The sequence below is a fragment of the Ochlerotatus camptorhynchus genome, unplaced genomic scaffold (assembly GCF_037179485.1).
Source record: "Ochlerotatus camptorhynchus isolate MF236.1 unplaced genomic scaffold, CSIRO-AGI_Acam_v1.1 ptg000378l, whole genome shotgun sequence".
NCBI classification, from domain to species: domain Eukaryota; kingdom Metazoa; phylum Arthropoda; class Insecta; order Diptera; family Culicidae; genus Ochlerotatus; species Ochlerotatus camptorhynchus.
This window is the reverse complement of record NW_027040866.1, coordinates 355,449-380,349: the sequence shown is the minus strand read 5'-3', so window position 1 is coordinate 380,349 and position 24,901 is coordinate 355,449. Positions and strand designations below refer to the sequence as shown.

At 40.4% G+C, this 24,901-nt stretch overlaps 2 protein-coding genes across 2 annotated transcripts in view; one reads left to right on the top strand and one right to left on the bottom strand.

Annotated features, from left to right (window-relative positions):
• The window catches only part of LOC135710314 (general odorant-binding protein 56a-like), a 409,005-nt gene that overhangs the window by 42,791 nt on the left and 341,313 nt on the right, over positions 1-24,901 (top strand). The window lies entirely within an intron of this gene.
• Positions 12,335-13,268, bottom strand: LOC135710307 (phenoloxidase-activating factor 2-like). Its single transcript, XM_065232827.1, has 2 exons — positions 12,980-13,268; positions 12,335-12,920 (listed from the first exon to the last, which is right to left on the bottom strand). Exons 1-2 carry the CDS (start codon positions 13,166-13,168, stop codon positions 12,351-12,353), a joined length of 759 nt encoding a protein of 252 aa, XP_065088899.1. The 5' UTR covers positions 13,169-13,268; the 3' UTR covers positions 12,335-12,350.

Genomic DNA, 24,901 nt, shown 5'->3' with positions numbered 1-24,901 from the left:
AAATCAGCATCACTTGCAATGAACGGTACGTGTCAACAAAGGGAAAACTTCTAGCAACCAAGATAATGTCAATATGACATGACGAACACTCACTGCAACACAACACTGATAGTTAATAGAGTAAAGGTAAAAGCTACAAAGCGAGTGATTGCTCAAATGGGTTCTTGTTCCTTCTGTTATATAAACTGTGTAATTATATGAGCTTAGGATCCCTTTTGATCCTGATTGGAACCAAAAGACACCTTCTTGCTTTCCCAACATATTTACCCATATATATTACACGACAGTTTATAAATTGAATTTCAGTAAACCTCCTTCCAACTTAACTGTTAATTAATGTATCTAGGGTAAAGTAGTATAATGCACCCCTGCTGGGGTAAATTGGTCCCGCCTGATTTTTCAATGTTCTTTAATTCTTCATTGTGGGATTTTATGTGCAGAAATGCTAGTTTTCCGGATGGAATTCCTGCTGTTGTTCTCCGTCGCTGTGCAAACGCAGTAGCTGAGCCGTTAGCTTTCATTTTCAACCACTCTTTTGAGCAAGGAGAATTTTACTTGAGCTGGAAACTGTCTTACATGTTTCCTGTGCACAAAAGCGGTGACCGGCGAGATGTAAGAAACTACCGTGGGATAACCAGCCTTTCTGCCGCTTCGAAGCTATTCGAGATCATCGTCAGCGATCATATTCTGCGTACTACGAAGACCCACTTCTCGACCGATCAACACGGATTCATTCCCAGCAAGACCTACACACTTAGAAAAAATGATGTAAATTTAGGTGCTTTGAGAATGACATATACGAGCGTCAATTTTGACACAAATTTGAGTCATAACAGAGGCGAAATATAGCTTAATCAAACGTACTTTTCGTCTAGCAACGAACTTTTCAGTCTCGGACCACTTAATATTACATGACATGTTTGTTTACGTTTCATATTTTATGTCAAAGATGGATTCCATCATGTGTAAAATTAGTTATTTCTATGTGTGTACTAATAGTTGAGTATTAGTTCAAGACAATGCAGAAGTCTGCACATTGTAGACGAAATACGCGTATCTGTCAAGGATAAGCAAATAAGGTAGTGGAATTAAATAGAAATTACTAGTCTCTCTCTCTCTCTTTATACAGGTTTTCCACTAAGACGCCCACATTCATCAGGATTCATATATGCTGATGATCTAAAGATATATGCACATCAAAAAATTATGATTATAAAATGAGACGTAATTGAAAAACGGACTTAGTATTGCATGACGTAATTCGAAAATGCGTGTACTCAAAACTATGGTAGCACACTTTTTTTCGGTGTGGGATGACTGAAAATTACACGAATGAACGCTGGCCCAACGAATACGAAAACTTCAACGTCGTCGGTCGTGAGCGCTTCGTTAATGTGAAGTGACTTGAAAATCAGAAGAAAAATGGTGTTCAACTGTAAATTTGTGATGTAGCTATCGCAAATATAGAATTTATATTAAGTATGTTCGGTTGAATAAAAATAATATCCATTTTGAGTGTCCAATTGTAGTTTCTAATATAAAAAAAAAATAAAATGTTATTTTCAGTGTGTGGAAACAACAAACGAATGCACTACATTTTTGCAGAGAAAGTACGACTGTGCGAAGGAACAGCAAATGTGGCTGCCGCTGTTGTGGATTTAATGTGAATTCATTATATTCATAACTTTCATCTGAAGTTCCAAACTACACACTGAGAAATAACTAATCTTACATCTTTGACATAACTGATGAGACGTAAACAAACATATCATATAAAATTAAGTACACCGAGACTGAAAAGTTCAAAAATTTGTTTGATTGAATTGAATTTCACGTCCATTGTGACTCAATTTTATGTTAAAATTGACGCTCGTATATGTCAGTCGCAGAGCACCTAAATTTACATAAATTTTTCTAAGTGTGTACTTTTAATATTTGTACAAACTTTTATTTTAGGTCTACTGAATCCAAGCGCATGTTAAAAGAGTCAATCATGCATACGTAAACAATGACAGTGAATGCCGATTTTTCACGGATTAAAACTCATTCAGGTAAACCGACATCAGCATCTGGTAATTGAAATTTACTTTATCAGGATCTAGTACACAGAAAAAAAAATCTGAATTTTAACTATCGCGTAAAATCTCCATTCGTTTAATGTCGAGCTATACTTGTGTGACATGTGCGTACCACATGTCATTGCTATTTTTTTATCATGCACTTTTAGCAGACCACACTTGTGGGAATATGCTGCGTAGCTAAATCACACCCAGCATTGAACCTTCAGTTCAATGCTTGTTCAAACCTACTCAGCATTTATGACGACAAATAAAGGTGTCGTATGATATAGCATTATATACTCGGTGCATCAAGTGTCTCCAACTTAGACTCTATATGAAAAATAGGAATCAGAATAAATTAATTACTTTTCAACCTTCAAACGTGACGTGTCGTGGTTAGTAAAAGATATCACGGTCATGAGTCCGGGAGCCAGGACCCAACACTTGACATAAACAGCGAAATCGTTTACAAGCTTGCACACAATTTTGCTTATTAATGCGATATTGCGCTTAAATTTACCCAAAATATCGCGTAGATTTATGCCAAATCTAGTGTTAATTTTATGTGCGCTATATGTCACAGAAATTTACATGAATTTTTCGAACAGTGTAGGATCTGTCGATTTTTCTGAATGAGTTCTTAACCAAGAATCATGGACGTTTAAAGTCATTGTCCACATTTGATTCATTGCATCTTTTCACATGTTGTGAAGGAATTAATAAATCTGTAATGTTAATCCCTTTCCTATAGCCATTAGACGGAACATTCCGTAGGCAGCTGAAAAATACGTCTCATTATAATGTTACAGGTCAACAAACTGTAACTGTAACTGTAACAGGTCAACGAGAAAAATTACAATTTTGCTTCATTTCACGACATTTAAAAATACTAACGGAGGAATTGTATGTAATTTGAGTCGCTTACATGTGTCGGTCTTAGGAGACTTAAAATTACATGAAGTAGGCTGCATCGAGGATTGCCTTCACCTGAAAATGTTGCTCAACATGTTTGTTCACTGGTGTCACTCGAATAAACTTGTCATCAGCATCGCAAAATGTCTCGTGACCTTTCATCGTTCGAAAGACCCGATAATTTATGAATATGTGTTGGATTCTTCAAAGTTCTGCTTCCATTCCCATTACGCATCGATTATTTCCAAGGCAAACCGTCAACTTGGCATTATCTCCAAAATTACCAAGGGCTTAACGGATCCACACTGCACACTTAGAAATGCCTAATCTTACACGTTACGGAATCCATCTTTGACATGAAGGATGAGACGTAAACAAAGATGTCATGTTAAATTACGCTTGATTGAGCTGAATTTCGCGTCTATTATGGCTCAATTTTATGTTAAAATTGATGCTCGTATATGTCCCTCTCATTGGCTAGTTTTGGCACATTGTTGCTGGTTGGCGGGTTTAATTTCATGCTAGTGGAGTGTTGGAGACGGTAGTTTTTATGGCCGGCGTTGCATGCCGCGATAGAATGGCGCCATGGGCAGTAGACTGATGCAAAATTTGAAATTTTCGCTCCACAGTGTTCAAACGATTTCAAATCGGGTCCTGATTAGTCTCCGAAAGTTTAAACTCATTTGATAAGACACTGTCATGGCACAAACCATTTGAAGTTTATATGGAAATTACTATGGAAAAACAAAACTTTTTGTTCATTGTCTTATAGCCTTTTTACATATGGTACTGTTAGCAAACTCTATTGCTTATTATTATGGGAATTTTTATCAGCTACAACTTTGCAGACAATCGTTTTTCAGCCAAACGTCAAATTAAATAGTTATTAATTGTTTAAGAGATTGATAATCTTATGGCAACATTAAGCAGCCGTTTTGTAGGCAACACTGTATTCTGCAATGTGACATAGAAACCATAATTGTCCTCTATTCTACGCGCCATAAACACTAATGTTGCCTGCTGAACAGTTGATTCAGCATAATCATAAGACGTCAGTGACTTGAATCATTAATCATTTTTGTTCCTTACATTTGATCGAAAAGTGGTCTTTAACAAAGTTGTAGCTGAGAAAATTTTCAACAAGTTCAGTTATCATTTTCTAAAGTAGAGCGAACTGGTGAGTTTTTAGATAGATATGAACTGAGATTATGGTTTTTCCATAGTTATTCCCATATAAACTTCAAATGGTTTGTGCCAAGTCAGTTTCTCACTAAATTAGTTCAAATTTTGGGAGACTGATCAGGGTCCAATTTGGAACCGTTTGAGCACTGTGGAGTGAAAATTCCAAATTTTACATCAGTCTAATGGGCCAGCAATGGGGATTACTACCCAAGTTACATTGCAAGCTTTATAGAGGTTTTAATGCATTCTACAAGCCTAAATCATGGTCATCAGAACCATCATAAAACCAAAATTGATACTTGGGTAAGCTTCCCCTCTCTGATGAACCATGAGAAAACCAAAGATCTAGTCTAGCAGTGATAGTATCACACTTGTTACTTCTTTAATTGAGAGCCGCGTCGTAGTACGCTTACGTATAGGCACTGACGTTGGGTGCGATACTGGCGGGTTTTTCAGCAAATCAGTCTTATTTATTTTTACGCAGATAGATGTATTTGGGTTTGCAAGGGAATTATACTATTGAAATATTTCAGAAAGTGCTCCTTCTATTTGCGTGACAAGTTTTCATTGTGGTTTTCATTGAAGTATTACTCAGGGAACAATGTTAAACACCATTTGTGTACATGGTATTGTAACTAATCTTATATGTGCTTAATTTTGATTTGGGATTAGTGTTTGAACTATGGCTTGGGATTTCCACTATGGCGTGCTTCTATTGTGACATACCCATACGTATTTTTGTGGTACGACATAGTGGAAGCGTGTGAGCATAGTTGCAGCATATACCCTAAATAATTTAAAAATTATCTAGGAATCTAACTTCAAAGTGAAGCATTTTATTCGCCTGAAGGTGTCACCTGGGTCGAACTAAGATATAATAAATAGGTATAGGTCAAGTACTTGAAACACGTTTAATTTTAGATTACAAGCACTAGTGCAGGTACTTAACAAAGCATGGGTTATTATTGCTAAGGTGAACAAGAGATTTCAATAGTTTAATAACTTAGACTAATGAGATATCATAATCATCACATGAACTTAAATAAGAAAATTCAGAAAGTCTATTAATATTAGGTACATTCACAAAAGAATTTGGATGCGGGGGGTCCGCTTAGGGAGGCAACTAACCTTTAAAGTTGTAGAATAAATCTTCCTATTTAGTCTTGAGCTGCAATAAGAAAACGTGAGCAGACCAATAGCATTAAGCAAATTAACAAGGAGAGGAATAGTTTAGGGAATAAGTAAAATTTGAGGTATGTGACAATTGATAACTTTTAATCTTTTGTAGGTACTGTTTTCCCATGAGTTTATTGTACTCGATTACTTTATTATTCTCTCAATACGCGAAATCTCTGAAATATGTGGTTAAAGCATTTGAGTTAACTTATTTATTTTTGATCAAGTACTTACTAGGAATCAACGCGCCTACATCTATGGAGCTTACGTAGAAGTGATTCGCAATTCGGTAGAGCTTGCCAAAAGTTTACCCTAGGGGAGCCACTAATTGATAATTAAATCTAGTTGCTAAAGTTCTCCTAGTTTGTCCTACATATACTTTGTTACAATGATTACAGCTTATTTTATATACACCCTACTGAGATCACTGACTATAATCAAAATTCTGGGATATGCTGAAATGCTAGTTTAACTTCTGAACTAGTAATGCTGAGCGTTAAGTTCATGAATTGATAATGCGAAGGCAACCAAAAAATTGCGAGGGGCAATTACCGTTTTGGTCCGTCCTACCCTACCTAGTAGTTGGCGGGGATGAACTGATACCCTTATTGTAACATACTAATTTCTTGTGTATGTATATTTGAATACAAATCAAACAAAGTAATGCCAAATCCATCTAATATGCATTTTTAAGACCTAGGTGGTTGAACTGAGTTTTATCATATAAAGAAAGAGTTTTTTTCTTTGATTTGTTTTCCGTTGATCTTGTGTTCCGTACTGAGTACCAATGATACCAACGCCAGGGATGCAGCTCCCACACCTGGACCCTACCTATCGACCCATCAACTCATAGACCGGGGACCAACGGCTTTACTTCCCTTCCGAAGGAAGACGTGATCAGAGATGTTGTGCCTCAGAAAATCCCGGTTGCGCTTACTGGGATTGAACCCAGGTCTTTTGGGGTGAGAGCAATCACGCTTACCACTACACCATCGGCGCCGCTATATTAAAAATATATAAGGGTTACTAATTTACATTTAATTCCACTACATTAATTGCTAATCCTTGACACAAACGTTTATTTTGTCTACAATGTGCAGACTTCTTCAGTGTTTGAACTAATACTCTACTGAAGAAACCATAAAATCTTACTGATTAAATATTAAACCTAGGAACATGTTTCACTTAAGGTGAATGTTACCTAGTGAGTAAATAAAGATTTAAAATTGATTTCTAAGACATCACTTCAGATTGGAAAAAGCTCCCGTAGATTTGTGCGAAATAATAAAAGTAAAACAACGACGACAGCTTTTTGCAATCTGAAATAATGTGCAATAGAAAACCATTTTTCAAAATTTTATTTACTCACTAGATCACTTTCACTTAAATCTAGCCGCTAATTGATAGTTAAATCTAGTTGCTTAAGTTCTCCAAGTTTTTCCTTTGTTACAATGAGTAAAGCTTCTTTTATATACACTTGCTTTACCTTAAACATTAATTGAGTCTTTGGTGGATCCTAACAATGATTACAACTGGTTTTGTCTACATACTAGTGAAAACAAAATCGTTGCTGAACTTTTTCTACTGTAGATTTTTTTTTTTGAGTAATGCAAGTTGGTTTTATTCGTCAGTTCATTTGGTAACAGTATTTACACTTTCAATGCATCTACTTTAATTTTATGGTTGCATTCACAGTAGTAGTAAGATTACGTTTATTCCTGTTACTTACGATTTTACATTTATTTAACGGTTCAATTGTTTAGCCTATCAGGCTCTTCATCTTTGTTTAATTCGTTATTCTAATTATTCAAGGTTTTCAACTAGTTTCCCCTTTGCAATTTGATAACCTACCTTACTACAAATAATTTATCCTAATTTGCAAGATCGCGTATCATCTCGTGATTTGAACCGTTAACCTTTGGAGGATGATCGTACTCAGCTCCTCCAGTGTCTGAACACCAGCCAAGCAGTGGATCTCAGAATGTGGAGTCCGCGGGGACTGTTGAAGATCATCCTAAGGATCTTGTTCTGGATCCTTTGGAGTTTGAGGTGATGGCATTTAGCACAGCTCTCCCAGATTGGTGTTTTGTACTCAATGGTGGGGAGGATGATTTGCTTGTTGACGGCAAGCTTCCCAAGTAGCAATTGGGGTTTTATGAGGGTTCTGCAGACTATGATTTAGACTTGTAGCATGCTTTAAAACCGTGATGAAACTTGCAATGTTACTTGGGTTGCTTTTAAGGGAAAGGGTGGACTTTCTGATAAGTGGATAGGGCGACCTAGGAGGATAGGACCAAGGAGACTACCCTGGGGAACCCCAGTGTCAACGTATCAGAAGGTGAATTGTTCAACAAGACCTGGAATTTGTTTTTGATGATCTTAACAAGGAAGATCGGGAAGTTGTATCGATGTAGCTTATACACTAGGCCATCATGCTAGAAATTGTCGAACGCCTTCTCAACGTCCAACAATGCCATGGAAATGTATTCGAAATAAACTTGTTCCATTTGATGATGTTAGTAACCCGTGCAAGATGGTGGCTTTTCCTAAACTCAAATTGATTTGAGAAAGATGTTATTATTATTAGAAAACACCATCAGACAGCAGTTCTTGGTTGATTTAATGGCTGTTAACAACTCATCAGCCGATATTCTACTTTCGTCAGGGATAACTACGGGGGTGGCAGCGTCTCTAGACATTGCCTCCGATACTGAAGGCTCGTGGGGACTCACCATGGCTTTGTTTTCTCTGTTCGGGACATTAAACCACTGCAACCAGTTGTATTATATCCCGTGTCCTTAGTTTAGTGCATGTTGTATTACTCCATCACTATTGAGAAATGATGAAGTATTCGGTTTTGACACAGTTGCCATTTTTGCCTTCATCGCAAGGAATCTATTATAATTGAAAGGTCCCGCTATTTTTACCCTTCGAAGAGTGAGAGCACCCTCCAAAGGCACGCCCCTTTGTCAGTCAAAATTAGATTCCTTAGCAACAAACTTAAACAATGACACCAATAATGACCATACATCAGAACCCAAGTCTTAACCACTTCAACCTAGGGAACAACGAATAGAAGATTAGGAATCACATAGATAAAGACTAACTAGCTCATGGTTTCCTTGTTTCAAGATAATCCTAGGTGGACAAAGCCGAGGCTTGTCACTACCAACAAGGCATAAAAAGTAACAAGGACTTAGATGTGTTACTTTGATTTCTGAAAAATCCTGTTCCCCTGGTTTGAAGTACATCCCGCAACGGCCAAGGTTATGAGAATTAACAAAGTGTTGACCAAGAGCATTGGTCTTTTCAACTGGCGTTAAGAGTAAAGATTGATCCGAATTCTGATTAAGAGGGGAAAGGGAGGGGAAAGGGAAGGGATGGGTCTCGGTTATTTTTTTTTAATCTTTGCCATTTTCTAGAACGGCTTAGCACAATGTGGGAGAGAGCGAATTTTGTTTGTAAAATAGTTATTTCTGATATCCACCTACCTGGCTTAAATGATTTTGTTCAAACGGTTAAAATTGGTCTTCAGATGAGGCAGGCCAGTCCGCTGGTACTGCCTACAAATGGTGTTGCGGAGTCTTTAGTGGGCCTGTCAAGGTTCAGAGTGGGCCGGAAAATCTACCGGGTGGGAGTGTCCGGACTCAAGATTTTGTACTGCGTTTCTTGCAGATCATTGTACAGGAGGGTGCCATTTTGGTTGCGCTGACTGTTTCTCCAAGCATGATGTTTGGTGTTCAAATCGCCAGCGATGATGAAGTTTTCCCGCCGTCGTGACAATATCTCGCCGCAGGTCTGCTGCCGACCCGTCCCTGATGTTGACTTGTTTGCGTCAGTAAGCCGCAATGGTGGTGATGGGATCGACAGGAGTAGAAACTTCCACCCCTACGGCTTCGATGATCTTCAGTTGGAAGCTTGGCAGTAGCCGACAGTAGTTGTTCCTCCTTAGAGCGATGACCCCTCCTCCTCCCCCGTAGCTGGTTCGATCCAGCCTCACAAGCCGGAAATTGGTAAGGAAGACGTTAATCTCGGCCTTCAGGTACACTCGCGAGCATAAGTTTAAGGACACCCCCAAAAAAACATGACACATTTGTTATGTTCATATCTCTGTCATGTTCCGTTAAATTTTCGTTCTCTTAAGATCATTTGAAAGGTATTGAATGGAACTTTCCTAATTTCCAAATTGCTCAATATAATTTTCAAATTTTGTGTGCTAAAAGTTCACCCAAAGTTACAATATTTTTCAAAATTTACTCTGAAGAATCGTGACTGATTTTCTCAGAATTGGGTTGGCCAAATTTTGAAATAAAAGTAGTAGTAGAACACTATGCTATACCATTCATACCATTCAAATAACCTTTGGAGATCGACAATTGAACAAAACATATTTGCATGGTTTTTTGGGGTGTCCTTAAACTTATCATCGGTAGTGTACATTTCGGTGATGATGGCAATATCGATGTTTCGTTCGTTGAGGAATTCTAGATGTTATTGCTAGCAAGCGTTCAAATTGGAAATTTTGATGGCTTCACGGTCCATACTTATTGATGAGGGATACTGCAGCATGAAGCTGTTCTGTTCGGGTCTTGCGTTGTAAACAGAGTGTCTGTGTTCTCAATGGTTGGTGAAGGGGGAGCACCTTTCTGCTGTCACGATAAGGAGGTGGAGAGGTGCTTCGACAGGCAGCGGTTGCCGCATATGACTGTTGACTCCAGTTTACAGGACTGTTAGGCACCCTAGCTGTAGGCGGGACCGGTTGTTGAGTGGAAGTGGCGGAAGCACCGGCATTTAGCGCCGTTGCACGATGGCAGGAAAGTTCTGTCCGTTATTTTCTGGCACTCTTCTGCGGCCAGGATGATTCTTCGTAGAGGTTTTATTGTGGATAGCAATGTCTTGCTGGTTGCCCGATGTACTGCACCACAATTGGCACATTTGAGGTCTGCTTCCTCCAATAATTCGCAGATATCAGGTCCGTGTTACTTTACAGCGGAAAGCCTGAACAGCATGCAGTTCGCGCATTGAGTGACATCACGGTGGATTGGCTTGTACTGTTCCTAAATCGTCACGATGTGGAAAAATGCCCGAATGCTCTGAAGGTCCCTCAAGCATGTTCAATTCCTTTCCAGGTGGACCAGATACAGTTGGTCACGGTACTTACGTGAAGCGTCATGACGATTTATCTTGAAAATTTGGATCGGCTTGAGTTCATGTTGCAAGTGTGACTGTTTCCATGTCTGTTTCAGCACCGCCTCAACGGCCTTGTAGTGGTTCATTGCTGGAACCATCAGCTTGATGCCTACACATGCACATGGTGCACTTGAGACCTTTACCAATGTAAAAGTCGAGTTTCTACCGCAAATCTTCTGGGAATCCTTTCACGAAGAACGGTATAACATTCTCCTTCTTTTCCAGGTCGAAGTTTTCCAGGATGGCGTAACGATTGTTGGCCAACAGCTTCTTCCATGCCAATTGTGCACTGGTGGTGTCCGATGGAGATCGTTTCCCGCTTGAAATAGCAGTCGCGTCAACACGCGGTGGTTTTCCCATGCTGGGGTCGGACGATTCTTCACCAAACACCACGAAAAAGGAATGGTGAACAACTCGAGAGAGCGAGTAGAAACCGAACTGTACCGCCTGACGGTCAAGCAGTGAATGATCTCGACATACAGTACTCTAAACGCGAGGACTTTAAACACATCCGAAAGCAGTCATTAATCGATAACCAACCAGGAAGGAGAATGGAAAAAACGTCAGCTTTCAGGGCGGAGGATTTCCCGTCTCTTAAGCTGGGTTTAGACTAGGCAAGTCAAATGATCAACTCAGTTGAATTCAATTGGCTTGAAAAGTTGAGCCTGGTTCAACTTATTTCTCAAATCAAGTGAGTTGATTAAATCAGTTGAATGGCATGGTTTACACGATCAATTGGCATTCAAGGCAGTTGAATTCAATAGACTTGATCAATTGACTTGGCCTGTCTAAACCCAGCTTTAGTGCTCTTCGTAAGTGGCGCAATAATCCCGAGCAGATTCAAGTCTTTGGTAAGTTTATCATCCAGTAAGGCGTCTAAGCCGCTAACTATCGTCACCTAGAATGTTTTTTTTCTTTTTCCTCTGTTTGGGACCTAACACTACTACAGTTGTTATTATTGCATTTATCGCAAGGATCGGATTCTAATTGAAAGGTCCCGCTCTTTATACCCTTCGGAGTGTTGAAACACCCTACAAAAGCGCTCCCCTTTGTCAGTCAAAATTAAATTCCTTAATAACAAAATTAATTGTTTCAAGATCATCCTCGGTGGGGAAAGCAGAGTCTTGTCACTATCAACAAGGCATAACCAGTAACAAGGCTCCTTTGATTATTAAGAAATCCTGTTCCCCAAGTTTGAAGTAGTCAGGACTAGGAATCGGTGGAAAATCTTACATCCCGTAACGTACCGCGAAAAGGTGATCTACCCACGTAACGGGGCACCTGGAATTCTTACTCTGAGCAAAACAGATTGAGCTTGCATTTAAGCATACACACGAAATTCGACTTGTTGGCAACTCAAATGCAGGGAACTGATTGTGATTCGAACTATAAGCGATTAGCTTCGTATTGTTCACAAAAAACGAGCGTGCACGAATGATTTTCATACTTAGAATACTAAGGCAGCTTACGTTAGAAATCCAGTTCATGTATTATACAAATTATGCGAGTAATGTTGATATAAAACCTGAAGGCTTGCAATACCAAAGTTATGCACAATTCACGAACAAAGTGCTATTGTTAAAAAACTACTTTCAGTGTATATTAAAAATAGCAGAGTTAAATGCCCTACTATTTGTAAATTATTTCGATTACTGTATTACAGAATCCATATAAACGGTGGATTTATTATAGGATTTGCATTGAGAAACTGTAAGAGCAGCAAGCATGTATCAGTTAAGTGTTGTTTTTGGTTTTCTTTTTGTTTAAATATAATTGTTGCTGAAAACTACAATTGGTTACTGTACAGGATCTAATATTCAGCAGTTTATTTTATTCATCGATTTCACTTTTTGTAAAAACGCCTATATCGCCAGTGTTGATCTTTCTGATTTCTTCTTTGATCCATTCGGTGTGCAAGCTGTTTCTAACATAGACTCCAGGAATATCAGTCTGCCCACAGCCGATTCCCCACGCAACGATACCAGCTTGGTAGTATTTGTTCTGAAAACCCGGCACTGGACACATTAGAGGTGATCCACCATCCCCGGTACAAGTATCCACTCCGTCTTGTCCACCGGCACAGATGAAGGATTCATGCAGTCGAAACTTCGGGCCTAGATTCGTGGTTTTCAGTGCCGATTGGCAATCGTGTTTAGAAACCATGGGAAGCTGAATCTTTTTCAAAATAGCTTGTGAATTTTCTGAGACAAAATCTGCTTTTCCCCAACCAGTTGCGAAACAACTGTTACTATTGAAAGCCAAATTCTGCGGTGGCAAGCATATCAACTGGATGTGCTCATTCGCAACGAATGGGTTCTCCAGAACAAGCAAAGCTAAATTATGAAACAGAAGCTCGTGATGGAAGTTAGGATGAAAAATAACTTGTTCTACGCGTTGTTCCTGTGGGAAAGATAATACTTAATTGATTGCTTTAAATTGTCTTACACAGTTAAGCCTACCTGGTAATCAAGAACTTCGTTCTTTGTCATTATGTCCCATTCGCCTGCACGGGCAATCAAAGTTTCTGGGTTCTGGTTCATCACACAGTGCGCTGCGGTAAGTACTACATTAGGTGCAATCAATGATCCTCCACAAATATACTTTGAACTGGGTTCCGTTAGTTCTACTTGAGATTCTTCTGTCTGCATGATAGCGATCACCCATGGAAATTCACCAAACTCTGTTTCGTTTTGATTGGCATGAGTAATGTGGAAACCAATGCCATCTTGGTTTCTTATTCCACAATCACGGAACGTTTTAATGGGCGCCAGTTCACAGCCTTGCTTTATATCCCGAACTACAGGTATAACATCTTCCTTAGGACAACATACTTCTAGATAATGATTACACAGAACTTCCACATCATCGCTCGAAAACCTTGAAAAATAAATTAACGCAATGATGGAAGGAACAGCCCATTAAATTTGGTAAATACCTCAAATCCACGAAGTTGACTGATCCAAAATCACTTCTACACTGTGCCAGAGGTACACAAAGTCCATCACACTAAAAATAAGACCTTATTTAATTAAAAGAAAATCACAATTACCAAGATATTTGTTACAAACCGGGCTATTCGAAAATATTGTATCGGAAAATGCGAACGCTACCAAATATCCAAACAAAACAGCTTGAAAGTATAAAAATCGATCGTGTGATGTACTGAGCGGCATTTCGGAACTGAATAGAGAGCTGATTGTGCTGCGGTTTAAATGTGATTTTACTGTTTGAAAGCAAGTGAAAAGTATGGTGATGGAGAGCAAAAAACTGAATTAAACCAGCAATGGCGATTTCTACTCTCCTTACATATTCAAATTCTTATGAAGTATCAGAACATTTCCAGATGATATTATGATCTGACATAACCTTGTCTGAGCTACAAAATGGTGATTTGACAACCTGGAAGGAGCGGGGTACCTATCTCCAGTCCGCACAAGTCCCTACTTCACGCCTCCACGAGTATTATGATTACAAAAGACTACCAGCTGAAACCAGCTAATCCGACAATAGCAAAGTGAGGAGGTGCCGCGCTACACTGGTGCGGTAATTATGGCATGGCGGTGGATGAACCCATGCTTCACCAATCATCTGTCCACCACGGAGGTCCGGCTCAAACATTGGCTGAATAAGAAAAGCTCTTCCTCGGAAGCTACAGCTAAGATGGCAGCCCTACCACCTACTGTCACTGACATATATAAATTGTTACAGAAACCAACATAACCTTGATATTGGATGCTCGTATTAGTTTTCACTGAACTTGAATAATTTTTATTCAGTTAACGGAGAATTCGGACAAAATAGATTGCATACTGCAACACAACCACTTTGAACTTGATGAATTATAATTTTTATTTGAGTGTCTGAACAATCATGATGGACGAACGTGAGGTGGTTGAAAGGTGGAGGCGGCACTATGATGAATGCCTGAATAATCCAGTGGCGCAGGAATAGTTATGGCACATGAGAGAGGCTTGCCATCTCCCACGATAAGTAAACTGAAGGATGCTATCAAACAGCGAAGCCCGAGCTGAAGAAAATAACAAATGAATACCTAATTCTGACCTTTTACCAAAATTTGGTGTGGATCAACATGACATAAGAGGTAAAATACCAAAGAATAATATCAAATATTTGCATGCAAAATACTTTGTTAATAACAAAACTTGATGTTTGGGTACCAAAAGAATACCTGTGTGGTATTGTTTAGATATTGCATTGTCATAATTTGGTATTAGAGTGATCACTCGGCTGTCGACTGAAGCAGACCACTCTCAATGTGTGTCACGTGATCGTCTGTTTACTCGGCAGCAACCATTGTGTGGTCCTCTTCATTGTTCTTCATCAGCAGTTCTTTCAGTCGCTGCGTCGGGGTCCTGAAACTGAAACATATGCAACTCGACAAAAAGTGCGTTTGATTGAATTGATTTTCTCGTCCTTTTCAACCGATTCTTATGTCAAAAGGGCCGCTTGCATGTGTCGGTCTCAGGGCACTGAAATTTACATGTCTTTTTCGTAGTGTGTATGTAAAACAATAAGTGCACGTGAACTGCTCAACCGCGTGAGCTACGCGACGTCAGCACTTATCATAGAATAACGCTTTTAACTTTATTTTTTTAAAGTTTGTATCAATGTTCGGTGAACATGCTTCAAGCTGCATTTTGTTAAATATGTAGTTATTCGAGTTAGTTATCATGGAGCCTCTACTCTCTCATTGTAAGCAGTATCTAAGTGTTGATCAACACGGATTCACTTCCGGTCGTTCTACTTCCACAAATCTGCTGTGTTTGACATCGTATCTTACGGAAAGCATGGCAGAGAGGACTCAAACAGACGACACCGACTTGTCAGCTGCCTTCGATAAGCTAAACCATGCCATCGCGATTGCCAAGTTGCATAGACTTGGGGTCAGCGGCAACCCCTTGCGATGGTTTCGTTCATATCTCACTGATCGGCAACTGATGGTTGCCATTGGTGACAACCGGTCCAATATCTATCTAGCTACGTCAGGAATACCTCAAAGAAGTCACCTGGGACCTTTGATTTTCTTACTCTACTTCAATGACGTGAACTTGGTCATCGAAGGCCCACGACTATCGTATGCAGACGATCTTAAAATCTACCTACGAATCCACTCGATTGAGGACTGTCACTTCCTTCAACGTCAGTTTGAAGCCTTTGCCAGCTGGTGTAATTTGAACCGAAAGGTGGTTAACCCCACTAAGTGTTCAGTGATCACTTTTACTCGGAAGAAAGAACCAATCACATTTGAATACAAACTTATCGGCACTGTAATCGACCGTGTGAACCATGTGAAAGATCTGGGTGTTATTCTGGATTATCAACTTACGTACAAGCAGCACATCTCGTACGTTTGAAGTCACTGTACTGTTCCTTGGTGCGATCCATTCTGGAATATTGTTCTGTGGTCTGCAGTCCAAACTACAACAATGGTGCTGAGAGAGTTGAGTCCGTTAAACGCCGTTTTCTTCGATTCGCTCTGCGGAAGCTGCCTTGGAGAGATCCATTTCATCTGCCCATCTATGAAAGTCGTTGCCAGCTGATTGATCTGGAGCCTCTCCGAACTAGAAGAGACACCTCTAGGGCCCTGTTCATTGCGGACACTTTACAAGGTAGAATTGATTGCAGTGCAATTTTGGGCCAAGTCAACATTAACGTCCAACCCCGTGCGCTACGTAACAACGTTATGCTGAGATTGCCACTTCAGCGCACAAACTATGGCATGAACGGTGCAATAGGTGGGCTGCAACGAGTGTTCAATCGATTCTCGGGCATCTTCGATTTCCATATGCCTCGACAGCTGCTACGAAGATACTTCTCATCGTTCTTTTCTGGCACAGTCAACCGTGAATGATTGTGTGTTTTATTTATGTATTTTATTCTTAGTTTTTATTTTTTGACTTACCTATATAAGTTACTTAAATCATCGTTGGGGCTATGCACAGCCTGTTGATGCAGACAAATAAATAAATAAATAAATAAATTCTGTGCTACATTCATAATAATGAAACTAATTGGGCTAAAATTAAACTTTTTCAATTTTACAATCAACACCAATATTACGTGACAACTGACGTGCTGATAGCGGCGCCGGTGGTGTAGCGGTAAGCGTGATTACCTATCACCCCAGCAGGCCTGGGTTCAATCCCAGTCGGCGCCGCCGAGATGTTCTGAGGCATAACATCTCTGATCAACGCCTTCCTTCGGGAAGGAAGTAAAGCCGTTGGTCCCCGGTTCCATCAGTTGATGGGTCGATAGGTAGGATCCAGGTGTGGGAGCTTGCCTCCCTGGCGTCGGTAGCATTGGTGCTCAGCACGGAAAAACAAGATCGACGGAAAACAAATCAAGGATAAAAAACGCCCATTTCTAGACTAGCAACATGCTCTGATCGTCAAAACAAAATGACAGACTGTTTTATAGCAATGAATTAAGCACTTGTGATACAGTTTTTGTTTTGTCGCACGTCGTCTGATGTCGGCGTTGCAATGGTTTTCATACAGGGTATCCCAGAATGCCTAAGCGCGACTTTGGAACAACCCTGCGTGTTTCAGATGACGTTTAAGCAGCTGATTATCACGCTGAATCATTTTTTACATTTCGCCCAACAATTTTGTGTATCGCAAGTGTCGGTTCTTCACATTTCCGTGACAATACGAAGCTTTTCTCCAGAAAAGCGCAAACAGATCGTGCACAAATAGTGTACTATCCCCAACATTTCTCTGAGTCAATTAGAGAAACTGGAAGGTGTAAGCATCGAAGCCGTTCGAAATGCGTTTCGGAAGTATGGCGATGAAGCAACTTTCCAGGACAAGCACAAATCTGGACGTAAACTAAAATCTGATGACCGAGATCAGGACCGGAAAATCGTGCAAGCTTTCACTCACAAGAAAAGTGCTTCGGTTCGAGACGTGGCTAAAAAAGTGGGATCCTCGAAGAGTAACGTCCAGCAGGCCAGGGCAAGAATGGGTCTAAAGACGTATAAGGAGCAGAAGAAGCCAAAGCGGAATGAAAAACAAGCCGCATCCGTCAAACCGAGGGCTCGGAAGTTATACGACCAATTGTTGTGCGAAAAATAGGTGTGCGTGATTATTGACAATGTATCATACGTTAAATTTGATTACAAAACTCTTCCTGGTGATCAGTACTACACTGTTCGTGATGGCCGAAGTGTTGACGATGCGGATGAGTCGATTTTACTGAAAAATTCGGTAAAAAGCCTATGGTTTGGCAAGCCATTTGTGAGTGTGGTATGCTTTCCAAACGGTTTGTGACAAAGGAGACAATGACAACCGATATTTACGAGAGTGAATGTTTGAACGAGCGTCTGTTACCCATGATCCGCAAACACGACGCCTCAGTACTGTTTTGGCCGGATTTTGAGTCGGTTCATTACTTCAAGGACACGGTAGCCTGGTATAAAGCCAACAAGGTAAAATTTGTACCCAAGGAGATGAATCCGCCAAACTGTGCCCAGGCCAGGCCAATCGATACTTTTTGGTCCCTGACTAAAGCATATTTGCGGAAACATGTAAAGGCAGCCGATTCCGTTGCAAAGTTTGTGAAATACTGGGAAAAAGTATCCAAGATTGTTGGAAAGGCATCTTACAGTTGAACTGTAAGATAATACTATAGAGAAAATGAAAACGAAATAAAAATCGAATTTGCTGTAAACAGAGTTACGGTATCGTTTTTTTTTTTTAAATCGTGCTTAGACATTCTGGGACAAGCTGGGAACGCGTTTGCCTAGTGGAAAATGTTTTTGCTTACTGAGCAGAAGACCGTGGGTTCAATCCTAAGCTTCTTTGCGTTAACCCCCTTACACAATATCCCAATGATCCCTTTACGAAGTGCAGGGCTGTTCTAGGCTTCCATCAAAGCGAGTGTCACGTAAACACATTTCTACCCATTCCTTTCTTGGCCTGTGTTCGGGCGCGGCCGGCGCTGATTTTGCCTAGTTTAAGATCACCAGTTTTTTCACATTGACGATGATAGCTCAAACATCGTATATTGGTTCTTTGTGTAATAACAGCTGATCTGGCAGTGACAAAGTAGCAACAGTGGGCGGTCAATCATGCGCATGCTCATGCTCAGCATAAAAATTAAAAAAATTATTTTATTTTCCCCCTTGTAAGGTTCAGAAAACTTGAAGGGAGATGGCAAACGTTAAAGTTTTATTTGTTATGGCTATATAGGATCATACTAAAATTTACGTGACATTTAGGACATATTTGGGCATAACTTTCAAAAGTGTCCGGATTTTTTTTTTTTTTTTTAATTTTTCTTGATTTGTTTTCCGTTGATCTTGCTTTCTATACTGAGTACCAATGCTACCAACGCGACCCCAGAAAGGCAGCTCCCACACCTGAACCCTACCTATCGATCCATCAACTCATGGACCGGAGACCAATGGCTTTACATTACTTCCGAAAAAAAGCGTGATCAGAGATTTTATTCCTCAGAAAATCCAAAATTGTGAAAAGGATACTTGATACTGGTGTAGTAGGTAAGCGTGATTTCCTCTCACCTTAAAAGGCCCACACCGAAGGTGTAGACAGTCGTCAAACAGCCAGTACGGGTTCCGCAAGGCAGATCTACGGTGGCCGCCATCCGTGACTTCATTCAGATGGTAGAGGTGGTCCACCGGAAACGAAGGGGCATTCGTTACTGCGCGGTGGTAACTTTAGACGTGAAGAACGCGTTCAATAGCGCGTGCTGGGGGGCGATAGCCCACTCGCTACACCAACTCAGAATCCCCGGAGGGCTGTACAAGATCCTGGAAAGCTAGTTCCAGAATCGTGTGTTGATGTATGACACAGAAGATGGCAAAAAATGCGTTAGAGTCACCGCAGGAGTGCCACAAGGCTTCATCATGGGCCCGGTGTTATGGAACGTCATGTACGATAGAGTGCTGAGGATAAGATTCCCAGTAGGCGTGAAAATTGTTGGTTTTGCCGACGATGTCACGCTGGTAGTCTACGGGGAATCCCTCGAAGAAGTAGAGCTGACAGCGGCTCACTCCGTTAAACTTGTGGAGGAATGGATGAGATCCAGGAAACTGGAGCTTGCCCACCACAAGACGGAGGTGGTCGTTGTCAACAATCGCATGTCGGTGCAGCATGCAACGTTGAAAGTGGGCGAGTGCACAATTAGATCCGTGAGCTCTCTGAATTTTCTGGGGGTTATGCTCGATGATAAGCTCAGCTTCGGCTGTCACGTCGAGTATGCCTGCAAGAGAGCGTCTACGGCTGTGGGGGGATTATCGCGCATGATGTCCAACAGCACGGCGGTGAGTGCCAGCAAGCGCAGGCTCCTCGCCGGGGTCGTAGTATCTATCTTCAGATACGGAGGCCCTGCGTGGGCTGCGGTATTGGATACCGACTGCCACAGGTGGAAACTAGAGAGCATACATAGGCTAATGTGCTTGAGGGTGGTCAGTGCATATCGCACCATCTCGACGGAGGCCGTCTGTGTCATAGCAGGGATGATGCCAATCGGCCTCATCATTAAGGAGGAAGGGGAGTGCTATGACACGAGGAGCGCTCGAGGGGCGCGCAACAACTACCGCTTCATACCTTCCATATCAAGCTGGGTCAATAGCCGCCATGGGGAAGTAAACTTCCACCTGACACAGTTCCTGTCAGGCCATAGCTGCTTTAGGAGTTACTTGCATAGGTTCGGATATGCAAGTACTCCCACCTGCCCCGCGTGTGTTGGTTTCGAGGAGACGGCGGAACATATTATGTTCACCTGTCCACGCTTTGAGCCAGTAAGGAGCGCTATGCTAGCGATATGCGGAGTGGACACCAGTCCGGATAACATCGTCACTAGGATGTGTGGTGCTACCGAGAACTGGAGCGCTGTGGTGACTGCGGTCACCCACATAGTTTCAGAGCTACAACGATTGTGGCATGCCGAGCAGCAGTTGGCTACTGCCCGCCTAGAGCGTTAGATTTCGGCTAGAGGAGCGCTATAGAGCATAGACCCCTCCCACGAAGTAATGCCTTCGGGCGGTTCCGGGGAGGTCAAGGGCCAAGGGCACAGGTAGGGTTTAGTGGTTCGGGAATGCAATTCTCCCAACCCCACACCCTTTCTCAGGTGTCTGTGAGCAGATTCCCCCCTGAATAAAAAAAAACCCCAAAAGGCCTGGTTTCAATTCCAGTAGTAGGGAAGTAAACTCGTTGGTCCCCGGTCTATGAGTTGTTAGGTCGAAAGGTTGAGTTTCAGGTGTGGGAGCTGCCTCCTTGGCATCGGTACGGAAAACAAGATAGTCAAATCAAGGAAAAATTGTGAACTAAATTAATTTAAAATTATAGAAAATCAATTATTGATGCACTACTTCCGTTGAGAAACAACTTTCGTTAAATTCGACATTTTTAACAATCGGTTTTTTTGGGTCACACTTTCTCCCGTAGGGTGAATTTTTACACCACTAATATGACGGAAAGAAACGTTACCCTCAAAAGATCATACGAAACAATATTTGTTGTAGGTATTTCCATGAATCTGGCTCTATCCTTTCATTGCACGTATGAGATTTTAAAAAGTATAAAATTACCGCTTGTGAATAAAAAAATACCTTCTAAGCATCAATTTGTTTACCTTCTGAACTCTTACTTTCTTTGAATAAGAGCACGTTTCACCAAAGGTACATCCATCCGACCGCTTAATTGTGTTATGAGAGAGAGATTTTTAAAAGTGAAGATGCGGAAACCCCCATATGATAATACCTGTTAAACAAAACTCCCTAGGTACAGGCTTCTCAAGGCAGAGCTGAAGCAACAATTGTGGGATTCCCTTGTGATGATGTTACTGGTCTAAATAAATATAGATTACGTTCAGTTGAGCTACCACGAGACGGAAAACCACGATTCGAGGAGTGTGAAAAATACAATTTAATGATAAGAGGTTTGCCAGCAAGCGTTGCAATCAAGAACTGTTTAACTTGTACTCATTTTACTGATGTGCCAATTAACAGAATATGAAAAAAAAAAAACCGAAAAAAAAATTGATTAATAGCTTCGTGTTACAATCCAACCCATCTGAGTTGGTTTGAAATCAGCTTCTGTATGTTTTTGCCATGTCGGCATTACTTTGAAACAAAAAGCAATAATTCACGTAGCAGTGATACGTTCTTTTCTCGTACAAATAATATACGAATAATAAATATTAAATATTTTACGGACAAATACTGTTAGATTATTTTACTGGCGTCAATAATATTTAATGGGTTTTTAATGTGCGGAAAAAGTCTATTAAATTTCAAGTGACCGTTGTTCGCTAATGAATCTACAAAATTGACATATTGATGTCAAATTGACGGAGAGAACGTTTAACTGTCCATCAGAAGCAAGCGATTGCAAGGAAAAAAAAATGTAAATCCAGCATTTCTGCACGAAATTTTTTGTCAAGTGCAGTTTTTTCGCGACGTACCGAACGGAATTACTGCACTTGACAAAAAATTTCGTGCAGAAAGCCAAGAAACGAGCAGGGCTACGTTCATTCAAGGTTCAAAAAACACCAAACCGCAATGAACGACAAACCACACTGCTGTATGGACGATGAACCATACGTTAAAGCGAACTTAAAATTCCAGGAAACCAGTATGTGACTGCAAAAGACAAGTTCGATGTTTCAGAGTCACTCAGGAAACAGCAAATGTCAAAGTCCCTCAAGAAATTCATCATTTGGCAGGCGATTTGTTCGTGCGGAAAACGGAGCAAACCTTTCGTAACAACTAAAATCGTCAATGGCCAAGTCTACATGAATGAGTGCCTGCATAAATGACTGCTTCCGTGTCTCAAATCACACAACGTTCCTAATTTTTTTTGACCTGATCTAGCATCTTGTGGAATGTGGTCAATTTTGTGCCGAAGGATCTCAATCCCTCAAACACATCGGATCTGCTGCCGATCGAAAGATACTGGGCTATAATGAAGCACGAACTCCGTAGGCATTATAAAGTTGTAACTATGGAGCAGGAAAAGTTGAAAGCAGAATAAATGTCGATTCAACCGTTGTATAAAACCTTATGGCTGGATTTAAGAAGAAGTTTGAGCATTTGGATTTGGTGAAGAAATAGAGTGAAATAAAGATACGTAAATCAAGCTTATATATATAATATTACATTCGCTGATAAAATAATTACAATCGCACTGTAAAAAATTCTGGATTTTAACTATCGCGTAAAATCTCCCTTCGTTTAATTTTGAGCTAAAGTCTGTTCCAGTTAGTATTTGGCCGCTTCTTTTTAATTACTGTAGGGCCTCGTAGTTGTTGTAGCAAGAAACTATTGACAGCGTTTTGATCCGGAAGGATTGTTTATTTAGTAGTGAAAATTTCGCCAGGATCCATATACTTGTTCAAAAGCTATCGAAGATGGAACGTGACAAACGTGAACAAATTCTGCACACTCAAAATCCAACGTGATCAGGAGCAGGACGTCACTATATCAGCTTCAATCGACCAAATCAATGCGACGAAGAGACAGCTGGCTTTCTTTTTCTGTTAAAGTCGAACAGCTTCGCAGCATTCTAGAACCTTCGTCAGCGTGCACAAGCAAATGTTCAATCGCTTGTCTCTCTTTCTCCCGTCGCTCCATTGGTCTTCCTTTCAAGCTTCGGTGAAACGGATGAGCGAAAGAGCGCTCGACTTTGATAGTTTTCTCTTTCATGAAACACATCAACAGAGGTTTCATGACGTATATGACGGAAAATGAAACTACATATTTAAAGCATTTCTCACGTGAAAACACTTGAATATTACACGTAATATGTTTAATTTATCTTCCATCCACATATCTATCTAAAAAAAAATTTTACGAAAACGAGACATACCACATTTAAAAAAAATGAAAGAGTGGTGATAGAGTGTTCGTGAAAGGGGATTGAATGCCATAATGAGGTTTCGTTTAACTAGAAAATCGATGTTACTTACATTGAAAGCGATGAGCAAAGCAACGATCAACGATCAAAACACCATCTGATTTGGAGAAGTAGTGGAAAAGGGTGGTAGATGAGGTTGACAGTACTACTGTGCAAGACATGATGAGAGGTATTCCACAAAAAGGTCGAAAATTCATCCGAAAAGCTGACCAATAATTGTTGATGTATTTTTCCCTTAAAGCTACAAAATGATACCTTAAGCATTTTTGTACTTTATTTCCCCTTGGAGAAAGGAAATATTTTGTGCGGCCAAATTCTAAACGGAACAGACTTTATACTTGACATAAAACAGCCAAATCGTTTACAAGCTTGCATACATTATTGCTAATTTTTGCGATATTGCGCTTAAATTTACACAAAATGTCGTATAAATTTATGCCAAATCTAGCGTTAATTTGTTAATTTTATGTGCGCTATGTCTCGCAAAAACTAACTGAGAGACTTATTTTTCGTGAATACTTCAAAATGATGCAAATTAACTGTGAACACCCTTAATCAAATGGCATTAATCACTAATGCCATTTGATAAAGGGTGTTCACAGTTATTTTTTTTGAATAAGATATGATAGCTCATGTCATTCAGAAAACTTTTGCTGAAGGCAGCAAACTTCTATCTAGTCGTTTTGTCAAGTTAAAGTAAGCAATATGATGTCAAATTGTACACTAGTGTCACTTGGTGAGTGAATTCTGACCCTAGCAATGTTTACCAATTTTTGCAAAGGTTCATATTTAGGGGTTGTGAATCGCACTGGATGGTGGCCTATCATAATTTGAACTCTTTATTCAAAATGAAGCACCCTAATGTATATACACTGGACAATGCTTGTTTTATACAGCTAAACGAACTGTCTAAAAGTGCAGCCAAACCATCATCGCCCAGTTAGTTGTAACTGAGAGAAAGAGGTAGAGATTAAGCATTTTGTGTTTCATTTTTCACCTATTGTCCAGTCTATATACAGTGTCTATACTTAGGTGTCGTGAGATATCGTATACTGCCGTTCTACACATAAGAGTCCCACGGTGCATAAGGATTGCATAGAACATGGGACAGTTATACGTATAACGGCAGTATAGGAGGCATGTATCGCAAGTTGTTGCGGCTTACTCCATTACTTCGTCAACTAGGAAGTTAAGCAACGTTTGCTTGTCCCGTCTGCAGGAGCGCTTGACTTCTTTCTTTAGAGTCGATTACCGTTGAAGGGCTTCGTTCTTGGGTACTCTGGATCTCGCCCGCTTTGTCGAGATCGTAGTGTGCTCTGCTTCTGTACGGACGCGAAAAATTTCCGAGTGTCAAATTGACGGTTTTATTTTTTCTTGGCGTTTTCTAATTTTAGTGCAAGAAAGTGAAAGTGATCGGTTGGAAATGCATTCGAAAGTGTTTTCGTTTATCATAATCCTTTTCATCAGAACATTTATTAGGCG